Source organism: Lagenorhynchus albirostris, chromosome 6, assembly GCF_949774975.1.
Source record: "Lagenorhynchus albirostris chromosome 6, mLagAlb1.1, whole genome shotgun sequence".
Lineage (NCBI taxonomy): Eukaryota > Metazoa > Chordata > Mammalia > Artiodactyla > Delphinidae > Lagenorhynchus > Lagenorhynchus albirostris.
The window spans coordinates 62759030-62774237 of record NC_083100.1 but is presented as its reverse complement, the minus strand read 5'-3'; the positions used below and the strand labels follow the sequence as shown (position 1 = coordinate 62774237).

General features: G+C 38.3%; 1 protein-coding gene across 1 annotated transcript in view; it reads right to left on the bottom strand.

Moving 5' to 3' along the window:
* LRP2 (LDL receptor related protein 2) overlaps window positions 1-15208 on the bottom strand; it is a 174523-nt gene that overhangs the window by 116228 nt on the left and 43087 nt on the right. Inside the window, exons 11-15 of the mRNA XM_060151182.1 lie at window positions 14447-14616; window positions 10128-10351; window positions 8025-8231; window positions 5357-5559; window positions 3403-3543 (exon numbers count right to left, since the gene is read on the bottom strand). Coding sequence (XP_060007165.1) covers window positions 3403-3543; window positions 5357-5559; window positions 8025-8231; window positions 10128-10351; window positions 14447-14616 — 945 coding nt within the window. The remainder of the gene's footprint in view (window positions 1-3402; window positions 3544-5356; window positions 5560-8024; window positions 8232-10127; window positions 10352-14446; window positions 14617-15208) is intronic.

Here is a 15208-nt window from a genome sequence, read left to right as displayed (position 1 = left end):
GACCCGATGGCTTCACAGGCGAATTCTATCAAATATTTAGAGAAGAGCTAACACCTATCCTTTTGAAACTCTTCCAAAATATAGCAGAGGCAGGAACACTCCCAAACTCATTCTACGAGGCCACCATCACCCTGATACCAACACCAGACAAAAATGTCACAAAGAAAGAAAACTACAGGCCAATATCACTGATGAACATAGATGCAAAGATCCTCAACAAAATACTAGCAAACAGAATCCAACAGCACATTAAACGGATCATACACCATGATCAAGTGGGGTTTATCCCAGGAATGCAAGGATTCTTCAATATATGCAAATCAATCAATGTGATACACCATATTAACAAACTGAAGAATAAAAACCATATGATCATCTCAATAGATGCAGAAAAAGCTTTTGACAAAATTCAACACCCATTTATGATTAAAACCCTCCAGAAAGTAGGCACAGACGGAACTTACCTCAACATAATAAAGGCCATATATGACAAACCCACAGCCAACATCCTCCTCAACGGTGAAAAACTGAAACCATTTCCTCTAAGATCAGGAAGAAGACAAGGTTGTCCACTCTCACCACTATTATTCAACATAGTTTTGGAAGTTTTAGCCACAGCAATCAGAGAAGAAAAAGAAATAAAAGGAATCCAAATCAGAAAAGAAGAAGTAAAGCTGTCACTGTTTGCAGATGACATGATACTATACATAGAGAATCCTGAAGATGCTACCAGAAAACTACTAGAGCTAATCAATGAATTTGGTAAAGTAGTAGGATACAAAATTAATGCACAGAAATCTCTGGCATTCCTATACACTAATGATGAAAAATCTGAAAGTGAAATCAAGAAAACACTCCCATTTACCACTGCAACAAAAAGAATAAAATATCTAGGAATAAACCTACATAAGGAGACAAAAGACCTGTATGCAGAAAACTATCAGACATTGATGAAAGAAATTAAAGATGATACAAATAGATGGAGAGATATACCATGTTCTTGGATTGGAAGAATCAACATTGTGAAAATGACTCTGCTACCGAAAGCAATCTACAGATTCAATGCAATCCCTATCAAACCACCACTGGCATTTTTCACAGAACTAGAACAAAAAATTTCACAATTTGTATGAAACACAAAAGACCCTGAATAGCCAAATCAATCTAGAGAACAAAAAACGGAGCTGGAGGAATCAGGCTCCCTGACTTCAGACTATACTACAAGGTACAGTAATCAAGACAGTATGGGGCTTCCCTGGTGGTGCAGTGGTTAAGAATCTACCTGCCAATGCCGGAGACACGGGTTCGAGCCCTGGTCTGGGAAGATCCCACATGCCGCGGAGCAACTAAGCCTGTGCACCACAACTACTGAGCCTGTGCTCTAGAGCCCGTGAGCCCCAACTACTGAGGCTGTGTGCCACAACTACTGAACCCCAGGCGGCTAGAGCCTGTGATCTGCAACAAGAGAAGCCACCACAATGAGAAGCCTGTGCACCACAATGAAGAGTAGCCCCTGCTCGCTGCATCCAGAGAAAAGCCCACGTGCAGCAATGAAGACACAACACAGCCAAAAATAAAAAATAAATTAATTAATTTAAAAAAAGATGGTATGGTACTGGCACAAAAACAGAAATATAGATCAATGCAACCGGATAGAAAGCCCAGAGATAAACCCATGCACATATGGTCACCTTATCTTTGATAAAGGAGGCAAGAATATACAGTGGAGAAAAGACAGCCTCTTCAATAAGTGGTGCTGGGAAAACTGGACAGCTACATGTAAAAGAATGAAATTAGAACACTCCCTAACACCATACACAAAAATAAACTCAAAATGGATTAAAGACCTAAATGTAAGGGCAGACACCATCCAACTCTTAGAGGAAAACATAGGCAGAACACTCTATGACATACATCACAGAAGATCCTTTTTGACCCACCTCCTAGAGAAATGGAAATAAAAACAAAAATAAGCAAATGGGACCTAATGAAACTTCAAAGCTTTTGCACAGCAAAGGAAACCATAAACAAGAGGAAAAGACAACCCTCAGAATGGGAGAAAATATTTGCAAATGAAGCAACTGGCAAAGGATTATCTCCAAATTTATAAGCAGCTCATGCAGCTCAATATCAAAAAAACAAACAACCCAATCCAAAAATGGGCAGAAGACCTAAATAGACGTTTCCCCAAAGAAGATATACAGTTGCCAATAAACACACGAAAGAATGCTCAACGTCATTAATCATTAGAGAAATGCAAATCAAAACTACAGTGAGATATCATCTCACACCAGTCAGAATGGCCATCATCAAAAAATCTAGAAACAATAAATGCTGGAGAGCGTGTGGAGAAAAGGGAACCCTCTAGCACTGTTGGGAATTTAAAGTGATACAGCCACTATGGAGAATAGTATGGAGGTTCCTTAAGCAACTGAAAATAGAACTATCATACGACCCAGCAATCCCACTACTGGGCATATACCCTAAGAAAACCATAATTCAGAAAGAGTCATGTACCACAATGTTCACTGCAGCTCTATTTACAATAGCCAGGACATGGAAGCAACCTAAGTGTCCATCAACAGATGAATGGATAAAGAAGATGTGGCACATATATACAATGGAATATTACTCAGCCATAAGAAGAAACGAAATTGAGTTATTTGTAGTGAGGTAGATGGACCTAGAGTCTGTCATACAGAGTGATGTAAGTCAGAAAGAGAAAAACAAATACCGTATGCTAACATATATATATGGAATCTAAAAAAAAAAAAAAATGGTCATGAAGAACCTAGGGGCAGGACGGGAATAAAGACGCAGACCTACTAGAGAATGGACTTGGGGATATAGTGAGGGGGAAGGGTAAGCTGGGACAAAGTGAGAGAGTGGCATGGACATATATACACTACCAAATGTAAAATAGCTAGCTAGCGGGAAGCAGCCACATAGCACAGGGAGATCAACTCGGTGCTCTGTGACCACCTAGCGGGGTGGGATAGGCTGGGTGGGAGGGAGGGAAATGCCAGAGGGAGGAGATATGGGGATATATGTATATGTATAGCTGATTTACTTTGTTATAAAGCAGAAACCAACATACCATTGTAAAGCAGTTATACTCCAATAAAGATGTTAAAAAAAATTAAAAAGAGACAGAGATTTCAGGAAGGAAATAAAGGGAAAGGGGAGCCCAAGGAAACCCTAGATGTGTCCCAAAGGACAGAAATTTACATCTTCAAACACAGCTCTTTGTACAAAGGGAAAGGTGCCTACCAAGGAAGATGCCCGTGGGCTACCACAAGCTTATTTCCTGTGAAGAAGTGCTACAGGGAGCTGGCCCAGTCCAAGAGCAGCACATACCCCTGTGCTGACCGTCAGAAAGACAGTCCAAAAGTGATTTCTTACCAACGCAGTGGTAGTCATCCATATCCGGAATGTAGCCGAGCCTGCACTTGCAACGGTAGCCCAAACCACCATTAAATGTTCTGTGGCTGAGGACACAGATGTGTTGACAGCCCCCATTGTTATCTGCACATGGATTGCTAGCTGGAGGGGAAAATGCACATGGTTAAATCTCAATTAGAAATGCATATGTATCCAAGACATGCGAAGCCATTTTGAGACCTGTGGTGAAATGGGTTTGAAACTCCTTGGAGACATCATTACTGGTTGCTACTGAATACATCCACATTTAGCTGCTCCCAATGTCATCGTTGCTCTCGAATCTACTCTCAAACTGATGGTGGCAAAAAAAAAAAAAGACAAGATTCCTGCAACTGGATAACCTTGGGGGATCTTTTCCCCCCTATAACTGTAACATACTCTGTCTGCTAGCCTCAGTGACTAAAATATAACTGCCCCCCAAATAACCTTAGTATTATTTTTTACCATTCAAAAAATAGAGTAAATAACTATAACTCACTGGATGCTTATTTTGTAGGACAACTTAACAATCAATGCCTCTAAGAGGTAAATATTATCGCAATTTTACAAAAAAGGAAACCAAAGTTCCAAAAGGTGAGACAACTTGCTCAAGATTATTCGGTGGTTAAATAGCTAAACTAGAATTCAAATCCAGATCTCATTCCAAAACCCTGAATGTCCGAAACACAAACCAGTTTATACTTCCAAAAACCATTCTCAAAGCAGTGACATCAGGAAGTTCACTGTACACAAGGCTGTCAGAGCTAAAAATGTCTGCTTTTGAAATTGTCTTCTTAGCCTTTGAGTTATTCTTTAAAATAGTCTCTTCACCTTCTCGGGTAGATTAATTTTGAGAAACACAGGCAGGTATAATTCTGAAGCAAATAATAGAAATAATTTAGATAATAAAACTGGGTAATATTTTTGGTCAAGGGCAGATGTGAATTTAGTAGCTCATGAACTGATTATTCCAAATAGGTATTTTCTAATACAGTATATACTTTCAGGTACAGTATATATTTTCCAATGAAGTATTTGTTTCCTAGGATGACGACATTGAAGGGTAGTCATCTGAATCTATCAGTTTAGTGGTTGGTTGGTTTGAGTTTTTTTAATCAACCTAATTACTTTATAGTCTCTCTCCATCCTAGCCAGGCCTATCACTTAGCATTACAGTTTTAAAGTGAAATCTGTCTTTCTCTGAATTACTGTTCACTGATATTAAGCTTTCTTCCAATGTAGTCTATTTTATTGTGTTTCTTTTCTTTGATGCATGAGCAAATACAGAAGGGAGCTGTGTACACAGTCTAAACAGTCATGTCAATTTAAAACCTTGAAACAAACAAAACTTACTGTAAAACAACATAAGTAATGTAAGTACTATAAAATAACATTCAGTGTCTGAATCAAAATATTTCTTTTCTTTGATAAGTGACCAGCCTGAGAGATAACCAAACCCAGCTGACCTATGACAGAAACAATGCAAACCAAACAACAGGTGTCATAAATATACAACAGAGAAGAAGGGGAAAAAAAGCTCTGACACTACCTAAAATGACCATTTAGTCGAGTTTCCTCGACTGCAATATTAGAAGTTTGAATTGGGAGATTCCTCCCGTAGAATAAGGATGGGTATTTTAGTTTGCTTTGTTTGCTGCTCTTTCTCCAGCCTGTAGACAGGATCTGGTATACTGCAGGTGCGAATAAATATCTGTTAAATACACCTCTAAGTTCTTTGTAGATTGGGCATTTTAACTCTGAAATACATCAAGTTCTCCAGAATGCCAACAATCTGCAAAGCCAATTTCAGAGGGTTGAACTCTCTAGATAACCCATCATATATCTCAGAATGCCACCCAAATCTCATGAGAACCTTGAGAAAACCTTTCTACCAAGGCCAGTACCAAGCATGGTTTTCCACTGCTGAGGGGCCTACCATAGGGCTGCCTGAGGGCATGGTAAACAGTCACTCCAAAAGGCCTCAGGGAAGACCGGTAGTACAGTTGTGGGTCAGTCTCCGTGAACTTGTTTGCCTTCATTACAGCCATCTTTGTCCAATCGGTAAAGAACACATGATCTTCAAACAAACTTATTGCAAAGGGATGAGGAATGTTTGAGCCTCCATGAATTACTGTCTTCCTGTTACAAAAGATATATAGCATACAATTTTGATTAAAGGTGGAATTAGTTCCAAAAAAACAAAAGGTGGAATTAGTTCACGTAAATGCTTAAAAAGCTAAAAACTTTCTTGCTACAAATATAGAAATATATAGTCAAGATACATTTTAAGACGCAGGTGTATTTCTGTCTATACTCGCTAGAAGGATTTTCCTATTGTCTCTTCGAAAAGAGCCTTGGCACTTAAATTCCAGCCTCCGTCTTTGCTTGTTCTAGATCTTTTGAAAAATTACTGTTTTCCCACCTGCTCTTCATTCTTTTAAGGTTGCTCCACATATAAAAGGTCTAAGATGTGAAATATCATTTTGACATTTGTAGGGGAAAGAGTGTAACAAGGGACTGGAAGTCTGGTAGACAACTTCACCACTTACTCCACGCTGCACCACTGACCATTTCTCAGCAATTAGGGAGCAAGACAGTGAGCTGGAGAATTCAACCCACAGCAAACACACAGACTCATTCCTGATGTCACTCCAGGGAGGGGAAAAAGCAGGGCTACCACTGGTATGCCTCTGCCTGACGAAACTGTCAGCTGAGCATATTTGTAGTGGAGGCAGAGTGCCCAGAGCCACTAAAATGGAAGACAACACAGGTAAGAGGTGCTAGGCAAGGGGAAGAAATCAATACTGCTGCCACGACTGCATCTACAGAAACAGTAATTCACTGAGGCCACATAAGTAAAGTGAGGTAGAGGACGGTACGTGAACAAACCTCTTTTCTTTTGGCATAGGAGAAAGACCTCAAAGAAAAATCTCAGCAGCCCTGAAAAACTAAAGAGCACAATAGAGCTTTAAGAAAAGACTTGAAGATACTAACCCTGGGAATCACACTGCACGTGAAAAAAACAAAGAAACCCAAGATGGCAAGTGAGTGCAAACTTTGAAACACTCAATAGTGACATGGTACATTAAAATTAATGGGCTTTTTTTTTTCATTGAGCAAATTCCAGAAGTCTAGAAGACTTCCCTGGTGGCACAGTGGTTAAGAATCCGCCTGCCAATGCAGGGGACACGGGTTTGATCCCTGGTGCAGGAAGATCCCACATGCCGCGGAGCAGCTGAGCCCATGTGCCACAACTGCTGAGCCTGTGTGCCACGACTACTGAAGCCCGCAAGCCTAGAGCCCGTGCTCTGCAACAAGAGAAGCCACCGCAATGAGAAGCCCACGAACCACAACAAAGAAGTAGCCCCCGCTCGCCACAACTAGAGAAAGCCCGCACACAGCAATGAAGACACAAAGCAGCCAAAAAATAATAATAATAATAATAAATTCCATAAATCTAAATGCCACCTGCTGGTAAAGCAAGAGGCAATGACTTTATGATTTTAGCTGTACTCGTGAGTTCTAGTATCTCCTCCATGTTTCTCCAAGCCAGCAAACCACTCGAATCTTTCTGAAATTCCATTGATTTTTATGTTTTACTTTAACCATAGCATAAAAATATTTAGACTATAAAATTAATGCCAAAACAACCGTGAAAGTGAAAAAAAATTAGGCAATTTCTCAATTGTTTTTATATGACTTATATGATTATTTTTTCATTAAATTAATTCCTATCCTCACTATGGGAACCAGTTTCAGTGACAATACGTCATAGCCTTAATATCCAATCACTTCATTTAACCAAGTAGAGATTGTTCTAAGAATATAAAATCCAGTGGCAAACTGTGATACCATCCTTACAAAATAGAGACAAAGGAGAAACCAAAACTAGAATATTCTTTTCATTGAGAAAACAATAAAATCACATCATTTGGAAAAATCAAATTGGCTAGAGTAATTTTTCTTGGTCAAAATTTAAAGACCATGTTTTAACCAGTTTTTGAAAATACCAAAAGAAGAGGATCTAAAATAGGTAACAATTTAATTAATTTATAGTGAGCTCTAATCCGACTAAGATGAAGGAAAAAGGCATGCCATACTCTGCGTTCAAATATTGTTTAAATGTCTTTGAAGTGTATCAGGTAAAGTCAGAATTTCTCATTAAGGTTTGAAATATATATAAGAGCAGTATAAAACCCAATTAATTCCCACCAGATAATGTTAAAAAAAATAATAAAACTTATTTACTGGAGGGAAGATAGAAAGCTAAAAGATAAAGTGATCTTTGGAAACAAACCATAAGGGACCCAAACAAATAAATGGACTCGGAAGTTAATGAAAATAATGTGCTTCATCTGGGAGTGAGAGAGGGCTTGGAGAAGAGAAATCAAAGAACAAATGCTGTAGGTAATATTTAATGAGTGTTAATATGGAACACAAGCTAAAACTCAGAGCAGGTCACAACATGCAATGTCAACACAAAGATCATTCAAGTTACATCAACCAACAAAGCAATCTTTTAATTCTAGTCCTTCAGTTTCTCTCTCCATAAATTTTATGTATTTCCCCAAAACTTATAAAGATATAAAAAAAATACTTCTTACCTTTGAATTCCATCATAAGTTACAGTCTCAATGTAATCAAACCGGGAGTCAACCCAGTAAACACGCTTTGATACCAAATCCAGGGTTATCCCAGCAGGCCATCCCAGCTTTCTTGTCACCAAGTCTTTACGGTTGGAGCCATCCATGAAAGCCCTTTCTATCTTAGGTGTCCCAGAAAAGCTCTGCCAGTCTGAGAAAAATAAATAACTACAAAAGAAAACCAAAAGATGAAAGAATCAGTTATTTTACAAGTTTACCTAAAAAAATATTTTTTGAGATTGTATGTTTGGATCAATGGCAATTTCCTCTAGCTGATTAGAGAACCATGGGGGTTTAAAACAATAGAGAAATTTTAAAGTATTAAAAATCAGAAATTGTGAGGACCAATCAGGAGAGTCAACAACTCCAAATAGCAACTATTAAAATGCACTAACTGGCAGGCAAAACAAAAAAAAAAAAGAAAAAGCATATCTACCTTCTTAACTTCTTAATATTCTCCCCTGATCCCTGGCTCCATCCTTCACTTCTCTTTTTTACAGCCAGCAAAAAGGCTGTAAAAAAAGAAAAAACTATCAAGCCATTTCCCTCCTTAATTCCTCACTCTAAGGCATAGTCTAGAGAACATATACATCATTTTCAAGGAAAGACAGCTGAAATCATGAAATAGAAATGAATAATCACCATTCACCAACACTTAAGTAGCCTCAAGTTCATCCAAGGCTCCTAAGACCCAACTGTGAAAATCTAGGAGAAAGCTAGTCTCCCATAACTGGCCTCAAATGTGAAGATCAGGAAAATTTTAATTTACACCTGGAGAAAAGTAAGCATTATCACTCTTGCTGGACTGATTCACAGTTGAACAACTTGTGATGAGGTGTTAACACTGACATCTCAACCCCAGTCTCTAACAAGAAATCACTAAAAGGGATAGATCTGATAGGGGATAGAGTAGGGTAATCAAATAGTTAGCTTAGAAACCACATTAGGGGATTGCAGATAGAGAGGGAACTTTAGGGGGCTTTGGGAGACCACAGTAAGTTAATGATCACTCAAGAGAGTAATGGAAAAATCCTGAAACAATGTGGGCTTGTTTGACTCATAAAGCAGAGCAAGTCGCTTAGCATCAAAGCCAGCCTGGCTTGCTTAACAACAAAACCGAGCCAACTTGCTTACCAACAAAACCATGCAACAGAAGCATGAGACACGCCCCAAAACAATAAAACAACAGTGGAAAATAAGGTCTACAATCTGCCCAGTGATGTCAACAAGTGAATGACCCCTAGGACATTCTCTTTGCACACACGCAAAAACAATAACTTATGGAAAGGTGATATTTCAAAGTGAAAGACCCTCATTGTACTGAGACCTGAAATAATTTCTCCATAGTGCTGTGACAGTCCCGGAGACACCATGTAGGTTCAAAAACTCCCCCGCCCAACGTATAGGAGGAGTTAATGATGGAAGACTCAAAGAATGAAAAAGAAGGTGGTCTTCTCCCCCTCCCCTCTCTTCCTTTGATTATAAAAATGTAACCCGCTAAGTGCTCGGGGCAACACAACACTCGCCTGCCAGCTTGTAGGCCTCACAAGCATCCTATTCTGATAAATCACTTCTTATGTATCACTTTGCCTCTGGCTGAATTCTCTCTGCGCTGAGACGTAAAGAATATTCAGAGCCCCTCGCAACGCCACCTAGTGGTTCCAGATCTATCCCCTCTTTAAAACAACTTTACAACTTACGTTAGAGTGATCATGTTAATAATGGTTTAGTTGTGACAATACTATTAAAGTCAGAAAACAGAATCCAACTTCTCAGCCAGGAGAATGTGGCAAACACTAAGAATAGAACTCATACCCCCAAAATATCACATATTTTTAGGACACCAGTAGGTGTGTTTGGACTGCATATCCTCAAATTGGATTATATCTAGCCAACTCCTTTCAAGCTTCTATGAAAAGAGATATGAAATAAACATGGATTCTAGAGTACAGAACCTAAAAGAAGTCAGGATTAACCTTCAATTATGCCAATGGATGTTTTGTGTACAGGGGGAGAAATAAAACTCCAAAAATGCTGGAATCAGTATGTTTTCACATAACTTACCCAACAGTCGGGTCCACGGCAATTCCTCTAGGATGTCCCAAATGTTCACTTATAATGGTAATCCGTTGGCTTCCATCCAAATTTACCATATCTATGCAGTTGACATTGGTCTCTACAACATAAAGTTTATTATTTACCCAGTCCACAGCCAGATTCTCTGGGTCTTCAACAGAAACATTGAGAACTTCTTGGATATCTAAACCATTAATGTCAACTGAAAAAACCTGAAAGAAAAACCAAAATTATTACACTTCTTAAGCATAATTCACTGGGAGCAGTTTTCCTATACTTCATTCCAGGGACCTATCTTTGTTGCACAAATCAGTCATTTGGATTTTAAAAAAAAAGAATTCATATATGGCCTTTCTTATGTTGAGGTAGTTTCCCTCTATGCCCATTTTCTGGAGAGTTTTTATCATAAATGGGTGTTGAATTTTGTCAAAAGCTTTCTCTGCATCTGTTGAGGTGACCATATGGTTTTTCTTCTTCAATTTGTTAATATGGTTTATCACATTGATTGATTTGCGTATATTGAAGAATCCTTGCATTCCTGGAATAAACCCCACTTGATCACGGTGTACAATCCTTTTAATGTGCTGTTGGATTCTGTTTGCTAGTATTTTGTTCAGGATTTTTGCATCTATGTTCATCAGTGATATTGGTCTATAATTTTCTTTTTTTGTGATGTCTTTTTCTGGTTTTGGTATCAGGGTGATCATGGCTTCATACAATGAATTTGCGAGTGTTTCTCCCTCTGCAATTTTTTGGAAGAGTTTGAGATGGATCAGTGTTAGCTCTTCTCTAAATGTTTGATAGAATTCTCCTGTGAAGCCATGTGGTCCTGGACTTTTCTTTGTTGGAAGATTTTTAATTATGGTTTCAATTTCATTACCTGTGATAGGTCTGTTTATTTATTTTCTAATTCTTCCTGGCTCAGTCTTGGAAAATTGTACCTTTCCAAGAATTTGTCCATTTCTTTGTGGTTGTCCATTTTATTGGCATATAGTTGTTTGTAGTAGTCTCTTATAATCTTTTGTATTTCTGCAGTGTCAGTTGTGATTTCTCCTTTTTCATTTCTAATTTTATTGATGTGTGTCCTCTCCCTTTCTTCCTTGATGAGTCTGGCTAAGGGTTTATCAATTTTGTTTATCTTCTCAAAGAACCAGCTTTTAGTTTTATTGATCTTTGCTATTGTTTTCTTCGTTTCTACTTATTTCTGCTCTGATCTTTATGATTTCTTTCCTTCTACTGACTTTGGGTTTTGTTTGTTCTTCTTTCTCTAGTTGTTTTAAGTGTAGGGTCAGATTGTTTATTTGAGATTTTTCTTGTTTCTTGAGGTGAGATTAAATTGCTGTAAGCTTCCTCCTTAGAACTGCTTTTGCTGCGTCCCACAGGTTTTGGGTCATCGTGTTTTCATTGTCATTTGTTTCTATTTATTTTTTTATTTCTTCTTTGATTTCTTCAGTGATCTCTTGGTTATTTAGTAGCACACTGTTTAGCCTCCAAGTGTTTGTGTTTTTTACAGTTTTTTTCCTGTAACTGATTTCCAATCTCATAGCGTTGTGGTCAGAGAAGATGCTTGATACAATTTCAATTTTCTTAAATTTTCCGAGGCTTGATTTGTGACCCAAGATGGAATCTATCCTGGAGAATGCTCCGTGTGCACTTGAGAAGAAAGTGTATTCTTCCACTTTTGGGTGGAATGTCCTAAAAATATCAGTTAAGTCTATCTGGTCTATTGTGTCATTTAAAGCTTGTGTTTCCTTATTTATTTTCTGTTTGGATGATCTGTCCATTGGTGTAAGTGGGGTGTTAAAGTCCCCTACTATTATTGTGTTACTGTCAATTTTCCCTTTCACAGTTGTTAGCATTTGCCTTATGTATTGAGGTGTTCCTATGTTGGGTGCATAAACATTTATAATTGTTATATCTTCTTCTTGGATTGATCCCTTGATCATTATGTAGTGTCCCTCCTTATCTCTTGTAACAGTCTTTATTTTAAAGTCTATTTTATCTGATATGAGTATTGCTACTCCAGCTTTCTTTTGATTTCCATTTTCATGGAATATCTTTTTCCATCCCTTCACTTTCAGTCTGTATGTGTCCCTAGGTCTGAAGTCGGTCTGTTGTAGACAGCATACATATGGGTCTTGTTTTTGTATCCATTCAGCCAGTCTGTGGAGCTCAATATCAAAAAAACAAACAATCCAATTTAAAAATGGGTAGAAGAGGGCTTCCCTGGTGGTGCAGTGGTTGAGAGTCCGCCTGCCGATGTAGGGGACACGGGTTCGTGCCCCGGTCCGGGAGGATCCCACGTGCCGCGGAGCAGCTGGGCCCGTGAGCCATGGCCGCTGAGCCTGTGCGTCCGGAGCCTGTGCTCCGCAACGGGAGAGGCCACAACGGTGAGAGGCCCGCGTACCGCAAAAAAAAAAAAAAAAAAAAAAAAAAATGAGTGGAAGAACTAAATAGACATTTCACCAAGGAAGACATACAGATGGCCAAGAGGCACATGAAAAGATGCTCAACATCACTAATTATTAGAGAAATGCAAATCAAAACTGCAATGAGGTATCACCTCATGCCAGTCAGAATGGCCATCATCAAAAAAGCTAGAAACAGTAAATGCTGGAAAGGGTGTGGTAAAAAGGGAACCCTCCTGCACTGCTGGTGGGAATGTAAATTGATACAACCACTATGGAAAAGAGTACGGAGGTTCCTTAAAAAGCTAAAAATAGAACTATCATATGACCCAGCAATCCCACTACTGGGCATACACCCTGAGAAAACCATAATTCAAAAAGAGACATGTATCACAACGTTCATTGCAGCTCTATTTACAATAGCCAGGACATGGAAGCAACCTAAGTGTCCATCGACAGATGAATGGATAAAGAAGATGTGGCACATATATACAGTGGAATATTACCCAGCCATAAAAAGAAACAAAATTGAGTTATTTGTAGTGAGATGGATGGACCTAGAGTCTGTCATGCAGAGTGAAGTAAGTCAAAAAGAGAAAAACAAATACTCTATGCTAACACATATATATGGAATCTAAAGAAAAAAACTAAAAAATGGTACTGATGAACCTAGTTTCAGGGCAGGAATAAAGATGTAGACATAGAGAATGGACTTGAGGACACGGGGTGGGAGGGGGAAGCTGGGGCAAAGTGAGAGTGGCATGGACATATATACACTACCGAATATAAAATAGTTAGCTAGTGGGAAGCAGCAACATAGCACAGGGAGATCAGCTCAGTGCTTTGCGATGACCTAGAGGGGTGGGATAGGGAGGATGAGAGGGAAGCTCAGGAGGGAGGGGATATGGGGACATATGTATGCATATGGCTGATTCACTTTGATGTACAACAGAAACTAACACAGTATTGTGAAGCAATTATACTCCAATAAAGATCTATTAAAAAAAAAAAGAATTCACTGGAGACTTGTTATTTTACATCACGGGTTACTGGGGGCAGGGAGTTTCTTTGAAAGCATATGAGGCATATATAAAAAGTTGGGTTTACAAAAAAAAGCCTGCATTTCTAATTCTTCGTAGTTAGAGAAAGTTTAATTCAATGTGGATTTCTTGGTGGAGAAGGTGGTAGTGGTTTGTTTTGATTTCTAGCTGTCATTAAATCAGATCTGCTTATAATCCGAAGTCTCAATTTTTAGAAAATTTTATGCAAATTATCAGTTAATTGAATTAAAATTTTATTAATGGTACAAGGAAATGTAAGGGAAGAAATAAAACTCCATAACTCTTTAGGAGTCTCTAAAATTTATGTTTTAACAATCTCCGTTGCATTACTCTAAGTTGAAATCAGATCCCTCACACTTTCCAAATAAGAGAGCATAATGCAATTTTGGCTGTTAAACAAAATACTGTCAATATTTGTTACCCAATCCTCAATTACTGTTCCATTTAGAAGATGCAGGTAAAAATCTGATTTTTATCATACAGGAAAGCAGAATACTTTTTACATTTTAAATGATCAAGTTTCAAAAATTACTACCAAATATCTACCCAGTTTTGAAAGAATGTCTACTATTTCTTTTAATTAGGCTTTTGGACTCCATTTCGAATAAAATTAAAAGTTGCTCAAGGCTAATCCATATAATAGAGCGCTTTGTTTAATAGGTCACATGTAATACTATAGCTGTAAAAGGTGCTGATTAACATAAAATATCTCAAGGGCCTTTTTTGTTAGAAAACAAAGGAACTTTCCCCTCTACTCCCCTAAAAATGAAAAGCTATCAACACTTTGTGCTTGGAGTTCTATCAGCGCCCAAGCTACACTCCAGAAATTTCTATTTACCTTATCTTGCACAATGTCAGTCCAAAAGACTCTGTGTAGGTGATAGTGAAAATCCACACCCACAGCCGATCCACGATGTTGAGATTCTACCAGGATCTCAAAGGTGTTTCCATGAATATCACCCCTTAGCAAATCCCGACCATTGGAGAAGATCACAGAGGCCTCACCAACTAAATGTGAAGAAGGAAGGCATTATGTCTTTCAAGTGAACAAAGATGATGAAGCAACTTACAACTATGTTTTCTTATTTGGTTTTAAACCTTCTGAGGCACACATATATGTCATTCTATCCATTTTCCAGATGGGCAAATTGAGGCACAAAGAGGCTTAATGAAATGTCCAAAATCACAGTAAGTTAGGAACAGAGTCTGCCAAGAACTCGAATGTCCTGATTGCTAGTTCAATGACACTGAGGTATCATCGAGAATCTTTGATGATGTGGGCACCTTACCCCAGGTGCAACCTTAGATTGTGTAAAACACAAAACACATTTTAAGGATTAGTGGGAAACCACTCTGTGAAAAACATGGCAATGGTGGATTCAAATTTGCTATACCTGTATACTCATAAGAATGCAAAATGAATAAGGTTATTCCCTGAAGTCTTGTTTGCAATATCAGAGGGTAAGAAATAATATGAAAGTCCATAAGTAAAGGACTAGTTAAATAAATTATATACAACCAAAAAAATGGATTTTGCCACTATTAAAAAAAAACTGTACACCTGAAACACTGGAAATCAACTATAATTCAATTTAAAAAT